The following is a 27,317-nucleotide window of genomic DNA, read 5'->3' on the forward strand; positions in this document are numbered from 1 at the left end:
ATTCCTAGGGCCAGGGGAATGGCAGTGTATATTAGGACCGAGTACCCTGCTTCTCATAAGTCCTGCTATCAATGTGGATGTCATGAGATTCAGGTAATAAAAGTTTGTGGCAGGCATAACAACTTTTATTTGTGTTCGATCTACCGGAATCCAGACATGGATTGATTCTATCTTCGATTGTCTTCTTACCATTATGGCTAAGATACAAGAAGATGATAGAAAGGCTTCTTTTGTCTTTGTTGGTGATTTTAATGCTCACCATAGGGAGTGGTTAAGTTCTAGCTCTCCTACCGATTGCCATGGCTTGAGAGCTTTAGACTTTGCCTCTGAATCAGTCTGTGAGCAAATCATAAATGAAGCTACTCACAGGTCTGGTAATTGCTTGGGCCTCGTATACACTGACTCCCCTGGCGTTATAACTAGTAAGGTTGGTTCTCCAGTCGGGACTTCTGATCATGCCTTGATTTCATTATTAGTGAAGACTGAGCAGCCTGTCCCTGATATATCATATTCCTGTAAAATTTATATGAAATCCCAAGCAGACTGGAATGGGATTTTGCATGATCTTTTGTGCTTGAATTGGTCACAATTATATAATAGTGTAGATCCTGTTGTCCCTTTGAATGAGAATCTAGTCAACATAATTGATAGGCGTATCCCTTCTCGTGTGCTAAGGTACCGAATGAAGGACAAACCGTGGTTCAATGATGATTGTAGACGTGCTTATTTGGAGAAGCAGGAGGCCTATCACCTTTGGAAGGGTAACAGATCAGATTTGACCTGGAACAACTATACTCAGCTTCGAGCTTTTGCTCAGAGAGTTTATGCCTCAACTGAAAAGGAGTACAATTTAATCATAAAAGAAACCCTCTCTGGTACAACTCAGGAACATAAATGGTGGTCTACCCTTAAATCTGTACTCTTTGGTGTAGATGCAACAGTTCCTCCTTTACTTAAACCAGATGGCTCAGTCACTCACTGTCCAAAGGAAAAGGCAACCCTTTTGGCTGATGTTTTTGACAGTAAACAGAGTAATGAAAAACTTGAACTTCCTCACTCCTGTTTTCCTGAGGATAAACTAACTAGTTTAGCTTATCGATCTCGTGAGATTAAAGCTCTGTTGATGGACCTTGATGCTTATGGAGGTGTAGACCCAAATGGTATTTTTCCTTTGTTTTTTATAAAGACAGCAGATTTCTTAGCTCCAAAGTTATCTGTTATTTTGCGCAAGTTAGCAAGAAGAGGAGCTTTTGGCACTTGTTGGAGAATTGGTAATGTTACTCCTATACGTAAATGTGTTTGTGGTAGCTCAAGTCCCACTGATTACCGCCCAATTTCCATAACTCCCATATTATCTAAAGTTTTTGAACGTCTTCTGGCAAAACATCTTAATAGGTTTGCTGAAGGTAATCATCTATTCCCTAGTTTGCAATTTGGTTTACGTAAAGGCCTTGGAGCATGTGATGCCCTTCTTACAATCTCCAATGCAGTACGGAAATCCCTTGATTGTGGTCGGGAAGTTTGTATGATTGGCCTTGATTTTAGTGCTGCCTTTGACCGTGTTAATCATGAGGCCCTTGTTTTCAAACTGAAACAGTTGGGAGTGGGTGGGTCGTTTCTTAGCATTATTATTGATTTTTTAAGTAGTAGATCTCAAAGAGTTGTTGTTGATGGGCCCCATAGTGAGTATAGGAATGTGATATCAGGTGTTCCACAGGGTAGTGTTCTTGGCCCATTACTTTTCATACTATATACACATGACATGTGATTTGGCCTAGAAAATAAGCTTGTTGCATATGCAGATGATGCTACTTTCTTTGCATCAATTCCATCCCCCAATGTAGATCTAGGGTTGGTGAATCCCTTAATAGAGATTTAGCTAAAATTAGTGCATGGTGCAAATTATGGGGTATGAAGTTGAATCCTAACAAAACTCAAAGTATGATTGTAAGTAGGTCAAGGACGGTGGCTCCTCAACATCCGGATCTCAGTATTGATAATGTTTCTTTAAATTTGTATGACTCTTTCAAAATTTTAGGTGTGATTCTCGACAGAAAATTTACTTTTGAGAAACATATAAGGTCTGTGTCTTCTTCAATTGCACAAAAAATTGGCTTATTGAGAAAGTCTTTTAAGATATTCGGTGATCAATCTATTCTGAAGAAGTGTTTTAATTCTTTTATTTTACCTTGTTTTGAGTATTGTTCTCCTGTCTGGTCTTCAGCTGCTGATTCTCATCTTAATTTGTTGGACAGAAACTTACGGTCTATTAAATTTCTTATTCCTGATCTAGATATTAATCTCTGGCACCGTCGTTCAATTAGTTCATTATGCATGTTGCATAAGATTTTTCATAACTCTGACCATCCTTTACATTCAGATCTCCCTGGACAAATCTATCCTGTTCGTAATACTAGGCAGGCAGTTAATTCTAATAGCCAGGCCTTCTCCATCATAAGACTCAATACTACGCAGTACTCTAGAAGTTTTATTCCAGCTGTTACCAAGTTGTGGAATGATCTTCCTAATCAGTGGGACTTGAGCTACCACAAACACATTTACGTAGAGGAGTAACATTACCAATTCTCCAACAAGTTTCAGTAGAACTTCAAAAGTTCAAAGTTGGAGCAAATGCTTTTTTGTTGACCAGGCGGACATGAGTCTTTTTATAGTTTATATATGACATATTTGTTTTTGACGTTGTTAATAGTTTATATATGACATATCTCTTTTGACATTAATTTTTTTAGAATGATTTATTGTTAATTTGTTCTCTTCAGTTATTTATTTCCTTATTTCCTTTCCTCACTGGGCTATTTTTACCTATTGGAGCCCCTGGGCCTATAGCATCTTGCTCTTCCAATTAGGGTTGTAGCTTGGATAGTAATAATAATAATAATAATATATATATGTATATACATATATATATATATATATATACATATATATATATATATATATACACACATATACATATATATATATATATATACACACACATATATATATATATATATATATGTGTGTGTGTGTGTGTGTGTGTATTTATATATGTATATGTATATACATTATATATGTACATACATATACACACACACATATATATATATATATATATACACATATACATATATATATATATATATGTATATATATATATATATATGTGTGTGTGTGTGTGTGTGTGTATTTATATATGTATATGTATATACATTATATATGTACAAACATATACACACACATATATATATATATATATATACTGTATATATATATATATATATATATATTTAAATAAATATCAGTGTTTCTTTATAAATAAATCTAGGATTTATGTAACTCCTATACGGCAATATATAAAACACTGAATATCCTAAGATCCTTTAAGTACTCTAAAAAAACCGAGTTATTAATTACTTAAAATATTCAAAACAACCTCTCACTTTTTTTTTTGGGGGGGGGGGGGGCAGGGATAACGAGAGAGCTCTATAAGAAATATTGGTGATCGAAATAATACACGCTCTACAAAAAGATATAAATTTTATAATAATTCAAAACATTAATACAGAAAATTATCCCCAACATGAATCACTTGAAATATTAAACCTGAACAAAACTTAAACAAGAAAAAGACAGTATAAAAATTATACAAACACATGTTTCATTGGAAATTAATTTATAAATATTATTTTATCATGATGATTATAGACAATAGTTAACCTTTTACACTCTAATGATTAAACTCTTAAAGAAATTTACATAAAACCAACTGATACGCTAACAAGTTTTACCTCACACATGGCTTCCGAACAGATAGCAATATAAACACATTTCAGTGCTTTTAACCTAATTTTCACAGGGCCAGTTACAAAAATTTATATAGTGCCAGCATGTAAAATAACACAATACATTTGAAATCACTTTCATAGTGTCAGTAACGTTTGAACACGCTACAAAAAATTTGTGTTGGGTAAAAACTTATTCAATTTGGAGAGGGCACACACTCGAGGCACATGAGGAGAGAGGATGTTGACCTATTCACAGGGAGAAGCTGGATCTCTTCTGCTCCTAAAGATTTCCTTGGCGCGCGCACACACACACACACACACACACACACATATATATATATATATATATATATATATAGACTTAAAAACTTCTAGATGATTCTTGTATATCATTCTCATAGCTTGGGGGCAAGCCCTAGAGGCGTAAGGCTGCCATTGAGACAAATAGAATAGGGGATCAAACCTTGTTTGCAAGGTATCCCTCTCTCAGCTAACTTCGCCCAACTACCTCCTCGAAATATTAAAAAAGAGATAAAACTAACTCTGTGGTTTTCAAGAACATTCGAAACTCATGGAAATATAACATGACACAATACCTTGTGAAAATATAAATAATTACGTAATTCCTTTTATTCAAACATCGTATGGTTCGTAGAACATACTTAGATGAGATATCCTGAGAATTCATAACAAAATACGTGAGATAAAGTTATTTCTTGCAAATATGTAAATTCACATATACTGACTTCCATGAAAAATACAATTAAATGAATGACGAAAGTCTAACGTAATTATATCCAAATACTTGAACCAACAACAGAGGAACTCACCTGACGAGCCTGCTATATACCTCTTAAATACACAAATGAAAAACATAAATATATTATCAAACCTGCACTAGACCTGCTTCGTAAGATAACTCCCCCTAAAAAAGATTATTTATTCAGGGCCTGAATCCACCGATTCAGCCCGTGATTGATATTCTGCTACCACGTTATCTTTACCTGATATAGGTTTTACATTAATACAATATGGTTGCAAACATAATAACCACTTAGTTAACCTTTGATTACTTTTCTTCATCTTATTAACAAAAATTAAAGGATTGTGATCTGATTTGACTATAATATCTTCATTATGTGGTCTGTTCACATAAATGTAAATTTTCGTAATGCTGTGATTAGCGCTGTCGAGTAGGCTCGTTAAGACTTCTTCAGCTTCAACGACATAAAACAAACAGGGTGAAGAATTTCTTCCTTGCCTTCTTGTAATAACACTGCTCCAATTCCAATGTCTGACGCATCCACTTGGATAAGAAATCAGGTGCTCGCAGTATCGGTTTCGAAGTTAACATGGCCCTACTTTGACTTTGACCATTTTCTTGTATTCCGATATCGTAGGTCAGGTCACTCCTCTCCCTTAATAACCGGAATGGCTCTTGGAACTAGTTAGCAAGAGGGAATCTCCTTATCAGTGAGTAGATCAACACCTGTTCTCCTACCACACACTGCCTGTTAGTACTCCTCCTACTAAACCTTTCTTTCATTTTTCCTTGACTGATTTTCACGCCCTCTAGTTAAAATTTTCTTATCTCGCCGATCCTTTTCCTCAAATCCTTGACTTTTTCTATATCTGTTTCCTCTTGATCTTTTTATTTTTCTGCCAACATTTTAATCGGTCCTTTGTTGAAGGGTTCTTCTCGTACTTCAATCGAATGTAATGGAGCTTTCTTGAGATACTCTTCGGGCTTTACAGCCATCTGACAAGTGTGACATGCCCGGCCAAACTGGCTCATGTCCTTATGCATTCCAAGCTAGAAAAAGTCTTTCATAATCTTCTCTGTCATCTTCCTTATTCCTATGTGTCCCGTCACGTAAAATGCGACGATCAGCTGTCTTCTCAAAAGTGCGTAAAATAATATCTTATGGTATATCCCCCATTTGTCATTCCCAGGGATATCGGTAGGTCTGTGCTTCCTCATAAGCAACCCATCTTTAAGATAATAACAGGTGGGAGACTGCTGCACCTTTGTCTCATCTAACACCACAGTATAATAATTCTATTAACGTCGCATCCATCCGTTGCATTCCTATCGGACATTTCCTACTCATTTGTCCTACTTCTATTGCTGAGTTTTCTATTTCTCCTAAATCTATTTCTTCTTTGTCTTCTTGTCCACTTGTCTGTCGTTCCTCTAATCTCGGGCTCTCTCGGGAGTTCTCCTCTTGCGTACCATCAAGGGAATCCTCTTTTTTCCCAAAACAAATCTTCCAAGTTCATCAATCCTTCGCTTTTTCTTTCTTCTTTTTCAGCCACTTTCTTCATCATACTCCTGGTTGTCACACTACTAGGAAACAGATATGGGTAGTTCTTTCTGAGTTCAGTCGTAGGACTATACTTCAATGGTTTCTCTGATACAATGGGAAAAGGCACAAATGGCGTTCTACTAACTTAATTAGCAAGCAGGACTTCTATTCCTTCGACAGCCAATGAATCCTTTACCGCAAAATCAAAATTGCCTGTCGCCAACTTGCGTGACAGTTCCAAATGGCAAATAGGGGTAACCTTGTCACCTTCTATTCACTTTAAAAAGACCGAGTCTCTTGTGAGAGACTGTTCCACCAACGGGTGTACACCTCATGTCACCTTCTATAGATACAACCTGCGTCGCGCAACATTTTGACCAGGGTTTTCTCACTCCCATCTATTCCTGCTAACATAACTTCATAAATATACAGTTTAAAGGCTTCCGTGCTGTTTGGGTTTGTCCTGTTCGTCATGTAAATGTTAGCTGGTTTCTTTTCCTCTTCGTCCTATCCCGATTGTTTTTTCGTCCTCGCATTCTGTATAGTGGAATTATCCTTAACCACTTGGGCGACAGCTTTAAATTGGTTCAACCAATATTCCTTACTGGTATGACATCTCTTACCACTCTTAAAACAGATAATCTTAACCTTCTGCACGTCTTTCACAATACTTGAAGGAGGATGATCTGATGATTGTTGTTGTGGTACTATCCTATTCTGCTTTGGAACAGTACCAGGGATACTTCCGCTGTAACTATTGAACTGGTTTACATAGTTAATACTGAACTGGTTTCCATGATTCAGGAAATGCTTGACAACTGGTCGGAATGATGATTGAAACTTCATACCATAAGAGGGTTTACAACAAATAACCTTATAATCTTCACTCAGCAAAGCAGCTTTATCAAGTTTTTTCACCTCTTTCTCTCTCTCTCACTCAAGTACGTTCGAATATGTCCAGGAATTCCTCGTAAATATTGTTCGATTGCTTTTAATTATTCTATATTCAGCCATCTTTCTCACGATAGCAGACTCTATCTATCTCTTAAAACATTGTCGTACCATATAAGCATAATCCAGGAAAGTAATTTTCTCGTCCTTCCCCAAACTTCGGAATCTTTCACTTCTTAATACTCCTTCTTCTGGTCCTGAGACCAGGAAAGATTAGCACTGGATCCATTCCCAAGAAGAACACTCCACAATAACACAGACCATTTATCTTCTGTTCATTCCATCGTTGATGTAACCGTTTCAAAATTATTAAAAAAACTCGTTAGGAGTTCCTTCTGTGAATTCTGGAATTAACTTCTGTGCATTCGTCACATTAAACATGGGATTTTGCAAAGCAAGGGTCATCTCTGTCTACGTGGCTGACTTTGTATAAGCATTCAGCAGTTCCAATTTCCCTGCTTGATTCGTTTTTTCTATCTCTTTATCTTCCTGTCTTCTCTCTTTTTCTTCCTGTCTACTCTCTCTTACTTCTCGTCTTACAATTTCTCTTGCTGTTGTTTCCCTTCCGTGTCTGGCAGTTTCACTGGGTTATTCTCTTCGTTTTTCTTCTCGTTCTTTCTCTCTTTCTACCCGCCTTGCTTCTACTTCCCTCGTACATCGTGCTTCGTCTCTCTTCTTCCACCATCAACTTTATCAAATTCTTTTCCAATGCAATTCGTCAAATCTCATCCTCTACATTCCTGTCTGCTCTTATCCCTTCAGTTGTGGGGCAACTGGTCCTTGCTTCCCTACAAATGTTGCTCAAGCCTCCTTCAACAACTTCTGACAACTTCCCTGAGTTTATCAATGCTTTTAAGGCTAGACACTTGATTTGAGCTTTAATCATACCATTTGTTGACTGGCCATCACATGCCATTAAAATAGAGCCACTGGCCTTTACTTACATTAGCTTCTGACAATTATGGAACATTTGGGTTTTCCAAAAAACTTTTGGGTATCGAGCTGTGCAATCTTTTACTTATACAAAAAATGTATACCTCTCTCTCTCTCTCTCTCTCAAAAAAGTATGTATATATGTATATATATATATATATATATATATATATATATATATATATATATATATATATATATATATATCCTAATAATACACAGAATCCCATCAACACTATACTGTTCAACCTTTAATGAAAACACGGCCCTGTTATCACCAATATTTAAAACAAACTCCCTTAATCCCGGGTCTAGGAACCAAAAATATATTAAATATTATAGCTGATAAATTATATAACCTCCTGAGTTTGATAGTCCTCAGTTAATTTTTGCATATATATGGGATACTTGAAAATTCATACCCGAGCTCGGAGAAAATTGTGTAACTCTCAGACGGCAATATATAAAACCATGAACATCCAAAGGTCTCTTAAGTACACTCAAAACACGACTGAGTTATTAATTACTTCAACTGTTCAAAACATCCTCTTACTTCGGTTCTTAGACAGGGATAACAAGAAAGCTCTATAAGAAATACTAGTGATTGAAATAATACACACCTTATAAAAAATAAGTATATTCTATAAAAACTTACAACATTAATACAGAAAAATATTAACAAAATTGATCACTCGAAATATTAAATCTGAACAAAAACTTCGATTAGGACAAGAAAAAGATACTTATGAAAATTATACAAACACCTATTTCACGAGGAATTAATTTATAAAAAATGTATAGTTATGATAATTAACGACGTTAGTTAACCTTTAACATCCTCATGATTAAACTCTTAAAAAAATTTACATAAAAGTAACTGATACCCTTACGTGTTTTAGCTTTCACGAAGGTTCCAAACAGATAACAATATAAACACACCACAGTGTTTTTACACTAAATCTCACAGGGCCAGTCACAAAATTTTATATAATACCAGCAGGTAAAATAACACAATACATTTGAAATCACATTCAAAGTTTCAGGGCACACATTCGAGGCATTTGAGGAGAGAGGATATTGGCTCTTTCACAGGGACATGCTGGATCTCTTCTACTCCTTACAATTTCCTAGGGGCATATATATATATATATATATATATATATATATATATATATATATATACCTCAGAACTTCTAGATGATTGAAGTAGATCATTCTCATAGCTTCGGGGCAAGGCCTAGCGGCATAAGGTTACCAATGAGGCGAAGAACAGGTGATCAAACCTTTTTTGCAAGGCAACCCACTCTCAGATAACTCCGCCCAACAACCTCATCGAAATATCAAAAAAAAAAAAAGAAAACTACTTATGTGGTTTTCAAGAACATTCTAAACACGTGGAAATATAACATGACACGATACCTCGTGAAAACATTGAAAATTACACAAGTACTCGTTTTCAAACCTTGTATGGTTCGTACAGTATACATAGACGTGATTACCTATGACTTCGTAACAAAATACGTGAAGTAAGAATTAATTCTTTAAAATACGTAAATTTACATATTGTACTGAGCTACATTCATTTAATTAGATATAATAGTTTTTAGACATACAGGAAGTTTGTTCTGTGCCACAATACTAGTGACTTTTTGGTGGATCAATAGACTCGAAAGTATATTATATATTATAAATGTTATTTATACTTCTGCATTTATAGGAATGGTTAATTTTGACAAACATTTCTATACATGGTCTAGAATTGCAACTGGTGTTATCTGTGGAAACCTACTGTATATTTCGTTAATTTTCTTTTAACTTGGTAAAAGGAGATAATTGGTATTTTGAGTATTTTGTAAGTATTGTTTAGAACCAGTGTTCAATGCTTGTTGAGTGGTTCTTCAACAGACTGTTTACACTTGTAATTATGTTGTGACAGGTTTGAGTTTCTGGTCTGTGTCAGAAAAGATAGTCTTCAAAAGGTTAAACAAACTTCTCTGAAGATTAGTATAGTGTTACCTACATACAGGAATACTGCCTTATAAGATATCTACAGGACCACTTGTTTGCTGATACAATTTGTGGCTAACCACAGCGTATGTAACTATAACATTTTGATTTGTTTTCTTGTGAAATTATATAACTATTCATAGATCTATATTGATATTTCTGAAATTTCTACTGTTTCATGTACAACTTGTTCATACGGTACTTGTAAACTTCACTTCTATGGCCTTGTTTGGACATTTCAAAACTTTCAGAGTTTATTTAGCCTACATTACTTATCACATTGTAAAATTTGGTTTATTTTGTATTTTTCAGTTTTTCACCATCTTTGATTGGTAGAGAATAAATAAACATCAGCTCCTGATACACTTGTTTGTTTCTGCCAAGTCAATGGTTTAAACTTATTGGAACGTGCCAATAAAGTGAAAAAGCTACAACCTGCCTGTTGTGTCCTGCACCTGTCCTGTCGACAAAGCTGTCCGTAGCTGTTACGACGATAGTATGCAACACAGTGTCAACATATAGCAACAGAGCGTTTGTGCCAGAGGTGGACAATCGTTTCGCCAGTGTTAAGTGTTGGTCATACATCAACGAGTAATTCTTAAAATGGACCAGGAAGAACAGAACGCAAAAGTGGCGGACGGGGAACAGAATCCTGAAACGATCAGGAGATCAGAGTTTGACACTAAGCAGTCGGATGAAATTCCAGGGGCTCAACCTGAGACCAGACATGCACGTAGTCTAACACAAAGAGGTCAGGAGGCCTACATTGAGAGGCGTGACAAATTCTGTCAGCAACTAGAGGACCTTTGGTCAGAGATACAACCCCAGTTAGAGGAGGTAAGAACACCACCTAATGACGTTCAGTTGTTGCTCGAGGCTCAGGAAAAACTCCTACAGTCCTACACTAAGCACCAAAGACTGGTAGATGAGTATGGAGCCTTTCTGAAAGGAATGAAGATGCTAGAAAGTATCAAGGACCTAAATTCATGTACATCTCTCACGGAAGTTCGTTCAGCAAAAGTGAACCTTGTAATTACATTACTCCACGATCACTTTCGCAACCTGACACAAGCACAATATACAAAGTCAAGATCATCAAAGAGCATCAGGACTTCAGAAAATGGGTGCTCTAGAGGATCTGATTTGTCAAGTCTAGCACGGAGAAAGGGGGCCAAAGCAGAGGCCGCCAGGGTAAAAATTGCCTATGCAGAAAAACAAGCCATGATCTTTAAGCAAGAGGCTATGTTAGAAGAACAAGTCACACTTAGAAAATTAGAACTTGAACAGGAAGCTGCTCATGCTGACCGGGAGAAGGCTGAACTGAAGGCCACCTTGAACCTTCTCGAGATTCAAAGAGAAGCTGCTGCTGCGGAGGCCGAAGCACGTGTCCTAGAATGTGACGACAGTCAGGCAGTAAGCCATCTTCCTGAGGAGACTGAAGACCCACTGCAACGTGTACAAAACTTTGTTAAAAATCACCCTGGTCTAGTCGAGTTTCCAGAACCAGCTAACCAGCAAGACAAGACTCAGACCCCAGTAACAGCACAGCTTAACTACAACGCTCCTGTTTTCATTCTAACTGTGAATCAGAGTCTGCTACCTGTGGTACATTCTGTCTTACCCATAGACTCAGCACTTCCAGAAAGTACAACTGCTCCTGTACCGAGACCTACTACTTTTAGTAAAAAACAGGATAGTATACCAGAGTTCCTTGCCACAAACCCGATGGCGAACGTTCCTGTGGCTAATGTGAATTACAGCCAGGATACCAGTACTACATCAGAAATATCCAAATTTCTCTTGCGCAAAGATTTATTATTTTCTCGACTGACTAATTTTAATGACCAGGCAGAATCCTACCACGTATGGAAAGGAAGTTTTAAGTGCGTTATCGTGGAACTGCAGGTGTCGGATTCTGAACAGTTGGATCTTTTGGTCAAGTGCCTAGGAGCGGAGTCGTCAAAGCATGCCATAAGTATAAGATTGTCTAATGCAGACAACCCTAGCAGGGGCTTACAAAGACTGTGGCAGAGACTTGATGAGCGTTACGGCACCCCAGAAATGGTGGAAGCATCCATCAAGAATAAACTTGTTCAGTTTCCAAAACTCACGAATAAAGACAACAAACGCCTGTACGAGCTTTCTGATATTCTGTCTGAAATAGAATACTATAAAGAAAACCCAAAACTCAGATGTTTGCTTGCCTACTTTGACTCTTCCTCCAGGATCAAACCTATCGTCAGTAAATTACCATACGGACTTCAGGAGAAGTGGGTGATGAGAGCTTCCAGGTATAAATCACAGCACAATGTTGCCTTTCCTCCCTTCAAGGAATTTACTTCCTTTATCAGAGAAATGAGTCGGATAAAGAACGACCCGGGACTCGACCTTGAGTCGAACATTACATCATCAGCAAAGGGGACCTTGCCACGGAGTGTACCTCAGTTCAACACCAAGATAAATGTCCGTAAGACAGCAGTTGACCAAAAACCTGAAAGTTCTAGAGAAGAAAAGAACGTATGCATTCTTCACAAAACTAAACATCTATTGAATGAATGTCGTGGGTTCAGAATGAAGTCTATAGAAGAACGCAAAAAACTACTGAAGGAAAATAATGTATGCTACAAGTGCTGCGAATCAACCACACATATAAGCCGAAACTGCAATGCCAAGATATCTTGCAAGGAATGTGGAAGCAAACAGCATGCTACAGCACTACATGTTACTGGAGGGAAATTATCAAAGGACATTCCCCAAGCAGCTCACGGCGGGGAGCATGCTGAAATGGCTGAAACTAAGACAACTTCAATCAACTCTTCTTGCACAGAGATCTGCAAGGATTATTATGGTGGTAAATCATGTGCAAAAATACTCCCAGTGAAGGTGTTCCACAAGGACAGTCCAGACAAGGTTGTGCGAATGTATGCCATTATTGATGACCAAAGTAATCGGTCTCTCGCCTCACCCGACTTTTTCAATCTATTCAACGTATGGGACAAGCCAGAAAACTACACTCTATCGACATGCTCTGGCAGAGTAGTTACTTCAGGCAGAAGAGGGAGAAGCTTCGTCATAGAATCGATACAGGGTGACACGAGATTAGATCTGCCAACCTTAATAGAATGTGATCACATTCCCAACAATCGAGATGAAATTCCTACACCGGAAGTCGCAATGCATTATCCTCACTTAATGGATATCAGAGACAACATCCCACCTATTGATGATAACTGTCAAATTCTACTGTTAATTGGAAGAGATCTTATAGAGGCACACCATGTGATTGATCAGCGCTTTGGTTCTCAAAGGGCTCCATATGCTCAGCAGCTAAAACTTGGATGGGTGATTATAGGAGAAACTTGTATCAACAAGCAACACATCCCAATTGAACTTAATATCAAATTAACCAACATCTTACCAAATGGACAGCCATCAATGTTTGAACCATGTATCAACAATTTTGATATCAAAGAAAACTACTCGGATCCCATAAAACAGGATACGCATTCGTCTATATTTGAGAAAACAAAGAATGACGACAAGCCAGCAATGTCTTATGAGGACAAAATGTTCCTAAAGCAAATGGACAATGAATTTGTGAGAGACGCCAGCGGAAGTTGGGTAGCACCGTTACCGTTCCGTGTACCACGCCAGTCTCTGCCAAACAACAGACAGCAAGCTCTTCAACGGGCCATGCTATTAGATGCCAGTCTGTGAAGAAACCCGGTAAAACAGGAACACTTTCTCACATTCATGAGTAAGATTTTCGACAATAACCACGCAGAGCTTGCTCCACCCCTCAAAGATCACGAAGAGTGCTGGTACTTACCATTATTTGGTGTCTACCATCCTAGGAAACCTGACCAGATCAGAGGTGTGTTTGATTCCTCTGCTAAATGTCATGGAGTATCGCTTAACAGTGTTTTGCTGACTGGCCCAAACCTAACCAACGATCTTTTAGGAGTGCTTATACGTTTCCGCAAAGAAATGGTGGCAGTAACAGCTGATATCCAGCACATGTTTCACTGTTTCCTAGTAAGGGAAGACCACCGCAACTATCTGCGATTCCTGTGGCATAAAGATAATGACATTGACAATGACCTTGTTGTATACCGCAAGAGAGTTCATGTGTTCGGAAATAGTACGTCACCAGCCGTTGCCACGCTCGGACTGAGGAAAACTGCTCAGGCGTCAGGAAAAGATTTCGGCAACCGGGTAACGCAATTTGTGTCAAGAAACTTCTATGTAGACGATGGCCTTACATCATGCACTACCAAAGAGGAAGCTATCAATCTCATAAAAGACACACAAAGGGCACTAGCCATGTATGGGAACCTAAGGCTTCACAAAATCGCGTCAAATTCTGAGGAAGTCATGAAAGCCTTTCCAGCCAACGATCTGGCATCAAACCTGAAGGACCTAGACCTAGAGGCCGACAGTAAGCCTTTACAAAATAGTCTAGGATTAAGCTGGGATGTAAATACGGATGAGTTCTTGTTTCAGTTGTCATCTGAAAATAAACCTATAACACGGAGAGGAATACTTTCGACGGTTAACAGCATCTATGATCCGCTCGGATTCCTAGCTCCAATCATAATACATGGTAAACTTTTACTCAGAAAGCTAGTTTCAGAGACTGTTGATTGGGACCAACCCCTCTCAGACGAAACAGCCACAGAGTGGATATCTTGGAGAAACACCTTGCAGGAACTTGAAAAGCTACGCATACCGCGTACTTATGTGCCTTACCTCAGTGAAACTGTCTCCAAGGAGCTTCATGTCTTCTCTGATGCATCCGAAAAAGCCATAGCAGCTGTTGCATACCTCCGTACAACCGACATCAGTGGTATACCCAGTTTGGGTTTTGTTCTCGGGAAAGCAAAGGTTGCACCGACTGGTGGCCATACCATTCCACGTCTGGAATTATGTGCAGCTGTGTTAGCTATAGAAATTGCACAGTACATTACAGATAACCTAGATATAAGCATAGAAACAGTCAAGTACCACACAGACAGTAAAGTTGTCTTAGGCTATATCAACAATGAAACCAGGAGATTCTACACTTACGTAGCAAACAGAGTGGAGCGTATCAGAAGATTCTCTGATTCTAGCCAGTGGAACTACGTGCCAACGCACCATAACCCAGCTGATTCAGCAACTAGATCCTTTGAAGCTCATGAAATTCACAATAGCGAATGGTTATTTGGACCAAAGCATCTTACTTTGCAACAGGAGGAAGCTTCTGAGACTAAGTTTCAGCTTGTCGATCCAGACAGTGACAAGGAAGTTTGCATAAATGTGGACATAAAGAAGACATGTGCTACACTTGCTCACAATATAGGAATAGACAGATTCCTACATTTCTCTACTTGGGACTCACTTGTACGAGGAGTTGCCTTTTTAAAACGGTTCTGCCGTTCACACAAGGCAGTAGAGACACCGTCTTTAACTTCAGTGGACAGTTATATCAACGCTGAAAACTTCATCATAAGGTCAGTACAATCAGAAGTTTACCGAGTGGAAATGGACTGTCTTCAGCAAAATGAACCGGTACCAAAGTGCAGTCAGATAGCCAACCTCAATCCATTCTTGGACGAACAAGGGATGCTACGAGTAGGAGGCCGAATAGTCAATTCTGACTTGAGTTTGAAAGAAAAGAAACCCATAATTGTACCAGGACGTCATCATATAGCAATGCTGTTAGTCAGACACTACCACGGTAAAGTCAGACATCAGGGCAGACACTTCACTGATGGAGCAGTTAGATCCGCTGGACTCTGGATTGTTGGAGGGAAACGCTTGATTTCATCATTCATTCACAAGTGTGTGACATGTCGTAAGCTATGAGGAAAGACGGAGGGTCAAATCATGTCTTATTTACCGGAGGATCGTCTTGAGCCATCACCTCCATTTACAAATGTAGGAGTAGATGCCTTTGGACCATGGACAATAGTTTCACGTAGAACTCGCGGTGGATATGCTAACTCCAAGCGTTGGGCTATACTTTTTTCTTGCCTAGTAACCAGAGCTGTTCATATCGAGCTTATTGAAGAGATGAGCTCCTCGGCTTTTATTAACGCCGTCAGACGATTTATATCTCTAAGAGGTCAAGTGAAAATATTCCGGTCCGACCGTGGAACTAATTTTATTGGTGCAGTCGACAAGCTGAGAATAGACTCTATTAACGTCGAGGATGGACCTTTCAGGAAATTCTTGTACAATTCAGGAACTACTTGGATCTTTAATCCACCCCATTCCTCTCACATGGGAGGAGCATGGGAAAGGATGATTGGCATCACCAGGAGGATACTAGACTCCATGTTGTTAAACCATACCGGAAAAAGCCTAACACATGATGTCCTAAACACGTTCCTGACAGAAGTGTCGGTGATAATTAACTCCAGGCCTCTAGTACCTGTGTCAACAGATCCAGAAAACCCATTAATCTTAACACCAACTATGTTATTAACTCAGAAGACAGATTATATCTTCACATCGGATCAATTAGGAGACTTCAATGAAAGAGACTTGCATCTTGTAGAGTGGAAACGTGTGCAAGCTTTAGCCAGTATCTTTTGGTCTCGTTGGAGAAAGGAGTATTTACCGTTATTACAGCAACGTCAGAAATGGATTGGGCATCGCCGAGATCTTGTCAAAGGAGATGTGGTCCTACTCAAGGACAAAAACTTATGTCGTACCCAATGGCCAATGGGTGTAATAATGAATCCTCTGAAAAGTTCCGACGATCATGTCCGGAAAGCTGAAGTGCGTACCATCGTCAACGGTAAACCGACCATCTACACACGTCCAATCGTGGATATGATTCTTCTTGTAGAGAACTGTCTATAATTCTGTATTTAGTGACATTGTATCCAATATTTATTATTTGATATAGTGATATCCAGTAGATATCAGACGGGGAGTGTACTGAGCTACATTCATTTAATTAGATATAATAGTTTTTAGACATACAGGAAGTTTGTTCTGTGCCACAATACTAGTGACTTTTTGGTGGATCAATAGACTCGAAAGTATATTATATATTATAAATGTTATTTATACTTCTGCATTTATAGGAATGGTTAATTTTGACAAACATTTCTATACATGGTCTAGAATTGCAACTGATGTTATCTGTGGAAACCTACTGTATATTTCGTTAATTTTCTTTTAACTTGGTAAAAGGAGATAATTGGTATTTTGAGTATTTTGTAAGTATTGTTTAGAACCAGTGTTCAATGCTTGTTGAGTGGTTCTTCAACAGACTGTTTACACTTGTAATTATGTTGTGACAGGTTTGAGTTTCTGGTCTGTGTCAGAAAAGATAGTCTTCAAAAGGTTAAACAAACTTCTCTGAAGATTAGTATAGTGTTACCTACATACAGGAATACTGCCTTATAAGATATCTACAGGACCACTTGTTTGCTGATACAATTTGTGGCTAACCACAGCGTATGTAACTATAACATTTTGATTTGTTTTCTTGTGAAATTATATAACTATTCATAGATCTATATTGATATTTCTGAAATTTCTACTGTTTCATGTACAACTTGTTCATACGGTACTTGTAAACTTCACTTCTATGGCCTTGTTTGGACATTTCCAAAACTTTCAGAGTTTATTTAGCCTACATTACTTATCACATTGTAAAATTTGGTTTATTTTGTATTTTTCAGTTTTTCACCATCTTTGATTGGTAGAGAATAAATAAACATCAGCTCCTGATACACTTGTTTGTTTCTGCCAAGTCAATGGTTTAAACTTATTGGAACGTGCCAATAAAGTGAAAAAGCTACAACCTGCCTGTTGTGTCCTGCACCTGTCCTGTCGACAAAGCTGTCCGTAGCTGTTACGACGATAGTATGCAACACAGTGTCAACATATAGCAACAGAGCGTTTGTGCCAGAGGTGGACAATCGTTTCGCCAGTGTTAAGTGTTGGTCATACATCAACGAGTAATTCTTAAAATGGACCAGGAAGAACAGAACGCAAAAGTGGCGGACGGGGAACAGAATCCTGAAACGATCAGGAGATCAGAGTTTGACACTAAGCAGTTGGATGAAATTCCAGGGGCTCAACCTGAGACCAGACATGCACGTAGTCTAACACAAAGAGGTCAGGAGGCCTACATTGAGAGGCGTGACAAATTCTGTCAGCAACTAGAGGACCTTTGGTCAGAGATACAACCCCAGTTAGAGGAGGTAAGAACACCACCTAATGACGTTCAGTTGTTGCTCGAGGCTCAGGAAAAACTCCTACAGTCCTACACTAAGCACCAAAGACTGGTAGATGAGTATGGAGCCTTTCTGAAAGGAATGAAGATGCTAGAAAGTATCAAGGACCTAAATTCATGTACATCTCTCACGGAAGTTCGTTCAGCAAAAGTGAACCTTGTAATTACATTACTCCACGATCACTTTCGCAACCTGACACAAGCACAATATACAAAGTCAAGATCATCAAAGAGCATCAGGACTTCAGAAAATGGGTGCTCTAGAGGATCTGATTTGTCAAGTCTAGCACGGAGAAAGGGGGCCAAAGCGGAGGCCGCCAGGGTAAAAATTGCCTATGCAGAAAAACAAGCCATGATCTTTAAGCAAGAGGCTATGTTAGAAGAACAAGTCACACTTAGAAAATTAGAACTTGAACAGGAAGCTGCTCATGCTGACCGGGAGAAGGCTGAACTGAAGGCCACCTTGAACCTTCTCGAGATTCAAAGAGAAGCTGCTGCTGCGGAGGCCGAAGCACGTGTCCTAGAATGTGACGACAGTCAGGCAGTAAGCCATCTTCCTGAGGAGACTGAAGACCCACTGCAACGTGTACAAAACTTTGTTAAAAATCACCCTGGTCTAGTCGAGTTTCCAGAACCAGCTAACCAGCAAGACAAGACTCAGACCCCAGTAACAGCACAGCTTAACTACAACGCTCCTGTTTTCATTCTAACTGTGAATCAGAGTCTGCTACCTGTGGTACATTCTGTCTTACCCATAGACTCAGCACTTCCAGAAAGTACAACTGCTCCTGTACCGAGACCTACTACTTTTAGTAAAAAACAGGATAGTATACCAGAGTTCCTTGCCACAAACCCGATGGCGAACGTTCCTGTGGCTAATGTGAATTACAGCCAGGATACCAGTACTACATCAGAAATATCCAAATTTCTCTTGCGCAAAGATTTATTATTTTCTCGACTGACTAATTTTAATGACCAGGCAGAATCCTACCACGTATGGAAAGGAAGTTTTAAGTGCGTTATCGGGGAACTGCAGGTGTCGGATTCTGAACAGTTGGATCTTTTGGTCAAGTGCCTAGGAGCGGAGTCGTCAAAGCATGCCATAAGTATAAGATTGTCTAATGCAGACAACCCTAGCAGGGGCTTACAAAGACTGTGGCAGAGACTTGATGAGCGTTACGGCACCCCAGAAATGGTGGAAGCATCCATCAAGAATAAACTTGTTCAGTTTCCAAAACTCACGAATAAAGACAACAAACGCCTGTACGAGCTTTCTGATATTCTGTCTGAAATAGAATACTATAAAGAAAACCCAAAACTCAGATGTTTGCTTGCCTACTTTGACTCTTCCTCCAGGATCAAACCTATCGTCAGTAAATTACCATACGGACTTCAGGAGAAGTGGGTGATGAGAGCTTCCAGGTATAAATCACAGCACAATGTTGCCTTTCCTCCCTTCAAGGAATTTACTTCCTTTATCAGAGAAATGAGTCGGATAAAGAACGACCCGGGACTCGACCTTGAGTCGAACATTACATCATCAGCAAAGGGGACCTTGCCACGGAGTGTACCTCAGTTCAACACCAAGATAAATGTCCGTAAGACAGCAGTTGACCAAAAACCTGAAAGTTCTAGAGAAGAAAAGAACGTATGCATTCTTCACAAAACTAAACATCTATTGAATGAATGTCGTGGGTTCAGAATGAAGTCTATAGAAGAACGCAAAAAACTACTGAAGGAAAATAATGTATGCTACAAGTGCTGCGAATCAACCACACATATAAGCCGAAACTGCAATGCCAAGATATCTTGCAAGGAATGTGGAAGCAAACAGCATGCTACAGCACTACATGTTACTGGAGGGAAATTATCAAAGGACATTCCCCAAGCAGCTCACGGCGGGGAGCATGCTGAAATGGCTGAAACTAAGACAACTTCAATCAACTCTTCTTGCACAGAGATCTGCAAGGATTATTATGGTGGTAAATCATGTGCAAAAATACTCCCAGTGAAGGTGTTCCACAAGGACAGTCCAGACAAGGTTGTGCGAATGTATGCCATTATTGATGACCAAAGTAATCGGTCTCTCGCCTCACCCGACTTTTTCAATCTATTCAACGTATGGGACAAGCCAGAAAACTACACTCTATCGACATGCTCTGGCAGAGTAGTTACTTCAGGCAGAAGAGGGAGAAGCTTCGTCATAGAATCGATACAGGGTGTCACGAGATTAGATCTGCCAACCTTAATAGAATGTGATCACATTCCCAACAATCGAGATGAAATTCCTACACCGAAAGTCGCAATGCATTATCCTCACTTAATGGATATCAGAGACAACATCCCACCTATTGATGATAACTGTCAAATTCTACTGTTAATTGGAAGAGATCTTATAGAGGCACACCATGTGATTGATCAGCGCTTTGGTTCTCAAAGGGCTCCATATGCTCAGCAGCTAAAACTTGGATGGGTGATTATAGGAGAAACTTGTATCAACAAGCAACACATCCCAATTGAACTTAATATCAAATTAACCAACATCTTACCAAATGGACAGCCATCAATGTTTGAACCATGTATCAACAATTTTGATATCAAAGAAAACTACTCGGATCCCATAAAACAGGATACGCATTCGTCTATATTTGAGAAAACAAAGAATGACGACAAGCCAGCAATGTCTTATGAGGACAAAATGTTCCTAAAGCAAATGGACAATGAATTTGTGAGAGACGCCAGCGGAAGTTGGGTAGCACCGTTACCGTTCCGTGTACCACGCCAGTCTCTGCCAAACAACAGACAGCAAGCTCTTCAACGGGCCATGCTATTAGATGCCAGTCTGTGAAGAAACCCGGTAAAACAGGAACACTTTCTCACATTCATGAGTAAGATTTTCGACAATAACCACGCAGAGCTTGCTCCACCACTCAAAGATCACGAAGAGTGCTGGTACTTACCATTATTTGGTGTCTACCATCCTAGGAAACCTGACCAGATCAGAGGTGTGTTTGATTCCTCTGCTAAATGTCATGGAGTATCGCTTAACAGTGTTTTGCTGACTGGCCCAAACCTAACCAACGATCTTTTAGGAGTGCTTATACGTTTCCGCAAAGAAATGGTGGCAGTAACAGCTGATATCCAGCACATGTTTCACTGTTTCCTAGTAAGGGAAGACCACCGCAACTATCTGCGATTCCTGTGGCATAAAGATAATGACATTGACAATGACCTTGTTGTATACCGCAAGAGAGTTCATGTGTTCGGAAATAGTACGTCACCAGCCGTTGCCACGCTCGGACTGAGGAAAACTGCTCAGGCGTCAGGAAAAGATTTCGGCAACCGGGTAACGCAATTTGTGTCAAGAAACTTCTATGTAGACGATGGCCTTACATCATGCACTACCAAAGAGGAAGCTATCAATCTCATAAAAGACACACAAAGGGCACTAGCCATGTATGGGAACCTAAGGCTTCACAAAATCGCGTCAAATTCTGAGGAAGTCATGAAAGCCTTTCCAGCCAACGATCTGGCATCAAACCTGAAGGACCTAGACCTAGAGGCCGACAGTAAGCCTTTACAAAATAGTCTAGGATTAAGCTGGGATGTAAATACGGATGAGTTCTTGTTTCAGTTGTCATCTGAAAATAAACCTATAACACGGAGAGGAATACTTTCGACGGTTAACAGCATCTATGATCCGCTCGGATTCCTAGCTCCAATCATAATACATGGTAAACTTTTACTCAGAAAGCTAGTTTCAGAGACTGTTGATTGGGACCAACCCCTCTCAGACGAAACAGCCACAGAGTGGATATCTTGGAGAAACACCTTGCAGGAACTTGAAAAGCTACGCATACCGCGTACTTATGTGCCTTACCTCAGTGAAACTGTCTCCAAGGAGCTTCATGTCTTCTCTGATGCATCCGAAAAAGCCATAGCAGCTGTTGCATACCTCCGTACAACCGACATCAGTGGTATACCCAGTTTGGGTTTTGTTCTCGGGAAAGCAAAGGTTGCACCGACTGGTGGCCATACCATTCCACGTCTGGAATTATGTGCAGCTGTGTTAGCTATAGAAATTGCACAGTACATTACAGATAACCTAGATATAAGCATAGAAACAGTCAAGTACCACACAGACAGTAAAGTTGTCTTAGGCTATATCAACAATGAAACCAGGAGATTCTACACTTACGTAGCAAACAGAGTGGAGCGTATCAGAAGATTCTCTGATTCTAGCCAGTGGAACTACGTGCCAACGCACCATAACCCAGCTGATTCAGCAACTAGATCCTTTGAAGCTCATGAAATTCACAATAGCGAATGGTTATTTGGACCAAAGCATCTTACTTTGCAACAGGAGGAAGCTTCTGAGACTAAGTTTCAGCTTGTCGATCCAGACAGTGACAAGGAAGTTTGCATAAATGTGGACATAAAGAAGACATGTGCTACACTTGCTCACAATATAGGAATAGACAGATTCCTACATTTCTCTACTTGGGACTCACTTGTACGAGGAGTTGCCTTTTTAAAACGGTTCTGCCGTTCACACAAGGCAGTAGAGACACCGTCTTTAACTTCAGTGGACAGTTATATCAACGCTGAAAACTTCATCATAAGGTCAGTACAATCAGAAGTTTACCGAGTGGAAATGGACTGTCTTCAGCAAAATGAACCGGTACCAAAGTGCAGTCAGATAGCCAACCTCAATCCATTCTTGGACGAACAAGGGATGCTACGAGTAGGAGGCCGAATAGTCAATTCTGACTTGAGTTTGAAAGAAAAGAAACCCATAATTGTACCAGGACGTCATCATATAGCAATGCTGTTAGTCAGACACTACCACGGTAAAGTCAGACATCAGGGCAGACACTTCACTGATGGAGCAGTTAGATCCGCTGGACTCTGGATTGTTGGAGGGAAACGCTTGATTTCATCATTCATTCACAAGTGTGTGACATGTCGTAAGCTATGAGGAAAGACGGAGGGTCAAATCATGTCTTATTTACCGGAGGATCGTCTTGAGCCATCACCTCCATTTACAAATGTAGGAGTAGATGCCTTTGGACCATGGACAATAGTTTCACGTAGAACTCGCGGTGGATATGCTAACTCCAAGCGTTGGGCTATACTTTTTTCTTGCCTAGTAACCAGAGCTGTTCATATCGAGCTTATTGAAGAGATGAGCTCCTCGGCTTTTATTAACGCCGTCAGACGATTTATATCTCTAAGAGGTCAAGTGAAAATATTCCGGTCCGACCGTGGAACTAATTTTATTGGTGCAGTCGACAAGCTGAGAATAGACTCTATTAACGTCGAGGATGGACCTTTCAGGAAATTCTTGTACAATTCAGGAACTACTTGGATCTTTAATCCACCCCATTCCTCTCACATGGGAGGAGCATGGGAAAGGATGATTGGCATCACCAGGAGGATACTAGACTCCATGTTGTTAAACCATACCGGAAAAAGCCTAACACATGATGTCCTAAACACGTTCCTGACAGAAGTGTCGGTGATAATTAACTCCAGGCCTCTAGTACCTGTGTCAACAGATCCAGAAAACCCATTAATCTTAACACCAACTATGTTATTAACTCAGAAGACAGATTATATCTTCACATCGGATCAATTAGGAGACTTCAATGAAAGAGACTTGCATCTTGTAGAGTGGAAACGTGTGCAAGCTTTAGCCAGTATCTTTTGGTCTCGTTGGAGAAAGGAGTATTTACCGTTATTACAGCAACGTCAGAAATGGATTGAGCATCGCCGAGATCTTGTCAAAGGAGATGTGGTCCTACTCAAGGACAAAAACTTATGTCGTACCCAATGGCCAATGGGTGTAATAATGAATCCTCTGAAAAGTTCCGACGATCATGTCCGGAAAGCTGAAGTGCGTACCATCGTCAACGGTAAACCGACCATCTACACACGTCCAATCGTGGATATGATTCTTCTTGTAGAGAACTGTCTATAATTCTGTATTTAGTGACATTGTATCCAATATTTATTATTGTATATAGTGATATCCAGTAGATATCAGACGGGGAGTGTACTGAGCTACATTCATTTAATTAGATATAATAGTTTTTAGACATACAGGAAGTTTGTTCTGTGCCACAATACTAGTGACTTTTTGGTGGATCAATAGACTCGAAAGTATATTATATATTATAAATGTTATTTATACTTCTGCATTTATAGGAATGGTTAATTTTGACAAACATTTCTATACATGGTCTAGAATTGCAACTGATGTTATCTGTGGAAACCTACTGTATATTTCGTTAATTTTCTTTTAACTTGGTAAAAGGAGATAATTGGTATTTTGAGTATTTTGTAAGTATTGTTTAGAACCAGTGTTCAATGCTTGTTGAGTGGTTCTTCAACAGACTGTTTACACTTGTAATTATGTTGTGACAGGTTTGAGTTTCTGGTCTGTGTCAGAAAAGATAGTCTTCAAAAGGTTAAACAAACTTCTCTGAAGATTAGTATAGTGTTACCTACATACAGGAATACTGCCTTATAAGATATCTACAGGACCACTTGTTTGCTGATACAATTTGTGGCTAACCACAGCGTATGTAACTATAACATTTTGATTTGTTTTCTTGTGAAATTATATAACTATTCATAGATCTATATTGATATTTCTGAAATTTCTACTGTTTCATGTACAACTTGTTCATACGGTACTTGTAAACTTCACTTCTATGGCCTTGTTTGGACATTTTCAAAACTTTCAGAGTTTATTTAGCCTACATTACTTATCACATTGTAAAATTTGGTTTATTTTGTATTTTTCAGTTTTTCACCATCTTTGATTGGTAGAGAATAAATAAACATCAGCTCCTGATACACTTGTTTGTTTCTGCCAAGTCAATGGTTTAAACTTATTGGAACGCGCCAGTAAACATACACTAACTTGAATGGAAAATACAATTTAATGAATGACGAAAGTCTTACGTAATTTACCTACATATACTTCAAATCACATAAGGGAAACTCACCATACGAGCTGGCTATATACAAATGAAATACATGAAAAAAATATTTACTCGACCCTAGACCAGCTTCGTAATATATATATATATATATATATATATATATATATATATATATATATATATATATAGATATATATATATGCATATACATATATTTATATATGAATATACAGTATATATACATATATGTATGTATATACATATATATATATATATATATATATATATATATATTATATATATGTATATATATATATATATATATATATATATATATATATATATATATATATATATATATATATATATATATATCTATATATATTTATATATATATATATATATATATATATATATATGTATATATATATTTAAATGTATGTATATATATATATATATATATATAGATACACATATATATATATATATATATATATATATATATATATATATATATATATATTTATATATATATGTATATATATATATATATATATATATATATATATATATATATATATATATATACATACATTTAAATATATATATATACATACATATATATATATATATATATATATATATATATATATATATATATATATATATATATATATTTATATATATATATCCGTACATTTATATATTTACACACATATATTTACATATATACTGTGTATATATATATATATATATATATATATATATATATATATATGTATATATATATATATATATATATATATATATATATATATATATATATATATATATATTTTAATATAGCGGCATAGCAGACCAATTGTTCAAATTGGTCTAAAAGCACCAAAATTGGCACACATGTAGATTAATATATTCTAAACATTTTTGGATATTGAGGCATTCAAGATTAGCCCTTAGGAAGATATGGCGGCCATTGTTCAAAATTGCCGCCATTTAACATTAGCGTTATTACATAGACTTCATTATGTGTCGTTAGTTTGGTTCTAGATGGGCCAAAATTCCCTTTTTTTACATCAGAATTAACATCAATAAATGTTTAACAGATATTTAGATGAATCTTCTCAAAAATGGCCCCCAAACTGGCCGCCATTTTGTGGAAAAAGTGGACATTTGATGAAGATTTCAATACTCAATGACATAATACCTCTAATAACCAGTACCTGATTTCAGGAACACACTTTAATTGCTCAAGTTGCTTTTTTATTTCAAATTGCTGGCAAAATTGCTAGTCAAAATAATACACAGAGTACGGGAAGTTTACAGTATGGTCAGATTGTAGTTATATAGTCGACCAAAAGCCCAGTCTCTAGGCACAGTACTTGTGTAATCCTGCAGTACATACATGTAATACAATACCGTAGATTTTGCCACACTATGTTAATTATGATTCCGAACTTTTCAAATCTGGTCACCAGAATTATGAATGTCTACAGATCATAATGTTGGTTAGCAAGTTTTCTGTCCCAATCTACTGGCATTCGCCTTCACAGAAACATAGACCAGTGCATTGCAGTGAAGCGTTCTTGCACTTGCAGCGGTTTTTGCAGCCTTTCTTGCATCCGCAAGACACCAGCTCATAGCAGGCCTTGGATGCCTCAGGGAGTGTGGTCCAGAGTGGTGTGTAGAGCCCATCATCACTCCGATGCCAGCCCCAGTCTGTTGGTGGAGGGAGCACGGGCGTTGGTACCAATGCCTGGCCCCAGACATGACCACCCTGAAGGGCAGATCTCTTCACATGCTGCTCCAGAGCAGCGTAGGTTGGCGGGATGTTCTGAACAGAGTTCGTCTTTGCAAAGAGCTGCTTTCTCGTCTTGTTGACGTCCTTGCATTTGCTTGTGCGGTCATACAGGAGTATGACAAACCTCTCGATGACATGCATTGTATCCTCTTGGATGCTTGTGGGTGCATTTGCCAGACTCAGCAGGGCATCAGTGAGTTCTGGCAGCGTGTTCCATGTTGCCCAGGCAGATTTCTTCCCATGTCCGACGAAGGCTGACACAGTATCACACCCTGTGATGGCATGAAACATTGGAAGAGCACATGCCTTCTCTGGACCAAGGGAGGAAGCTATTTCATGGGCTGC

At 38.5% G+C, this 27,317-nt stretch overlaps 4 protein-coding genes across 4 annotated transcripts; all 4 read left to right on the top strand.

Moving 5' to 3' along the window:
• Positions 1-13,738: 13,738 nt before the first annotated feature.
• LOC137629110 (uncharacterized) lies at positions 13,739-15,832 on the top strand. The gene has a single exon (XM_068360415.1). The coding sequence runs from the start codon at positions 13,739-13,741 to the stop codon at positions 15,830-15,832; it is 2,094 nt and encodes a 697-aa protein (XP_068216516.1).
• A 21-nt stretch (positions 15,833-15,853) lies between these two features.
• LOC137629207 (uncharacterized) lies at positions 15,854-16,834 on the top strand. The gene has a single exon (XM_068360506.1). The coding sequence runs from the start codon at positions 15,854-15,856 to the stop codon at positions 16,832-16,834; it is 981 nt and encodes a 326-aa protein (XP_068216607.1).
• A 4,271-nt stretch (positions 16,835-21,105) lies between these two features.
• Positions 21,106-23,199, top strand: LOC137629306 (uncharacterized). The gene has a single exon (XM_068360593.1). The coding sequence runs from the start codon at positions 21,106-21,108 to the stop codon at positions 23,197-23,199; it is 2,094 nt and encodes a 697-aa protein (XP_068216694.1).
• Positions 23,200-23,220: 21 nt separating this feature from the next.
• On the top strand, positions 23,221-24,201 carry LOC137629415 (uncharacterized). Its single transcript, XM_068360686.1, has one exon. The coding sequence runs from the start codon at positions 23,221-23,223 to the stop codon at positions 24,199-24,201; it is 981 nt and encodes a 326-aa protein (XP_068216787.1).
• The last annotated feature ends 3,116 nt before the right edge of the window (positions 24,202-27,317 follow it).

The sequence above is a fragment of the Palaemon carinicauda genome, chromosome 1 (genome assembly GCF_036898095.1).
Source record: "Palaemon carinicauda isolate YSFRI2023 chromosome 1, ASM3689809v2, whole genome shotgun sequence".
Lineage (NCBI taxonomy): Eukaryota > Metazoa > Arthropoda > Malacostraca > Decapoda > Palaemonidae > Palaemon > Palaemon carinicauda.

Excerpts from the sequence above, each read along its gene's own strand:
- LOC137629207 (XM_068360506.1), top strand. The coding sequence starts at position 15,854 with ATGTCTTATTTACCGGAGGATCGTCTTGAGCCATCACCTCCATTTACA.
- LOC137629306 (XM_068360593.1), top strand. The coding sequence starts at position 21,106 with ATGAGTAAGATTTTCGACAATAACCACGCAGAGCTTGCTCCACCACTC.
- LOC137629110 (XM_068360415.1), top strand. The coding sequence starts at position 13,739 with ATGAGTAAGATTTTCGACAATAACCACGCAGAGCTTGCTCCACCCCTC.
- LOC137629415 (XM_068360686.1), top strand. The coding sequence starts at position 23,221 with ATGTCTTATTTACCGGAGGATCGTCTTGAGCCATCACCTCCATTTACA.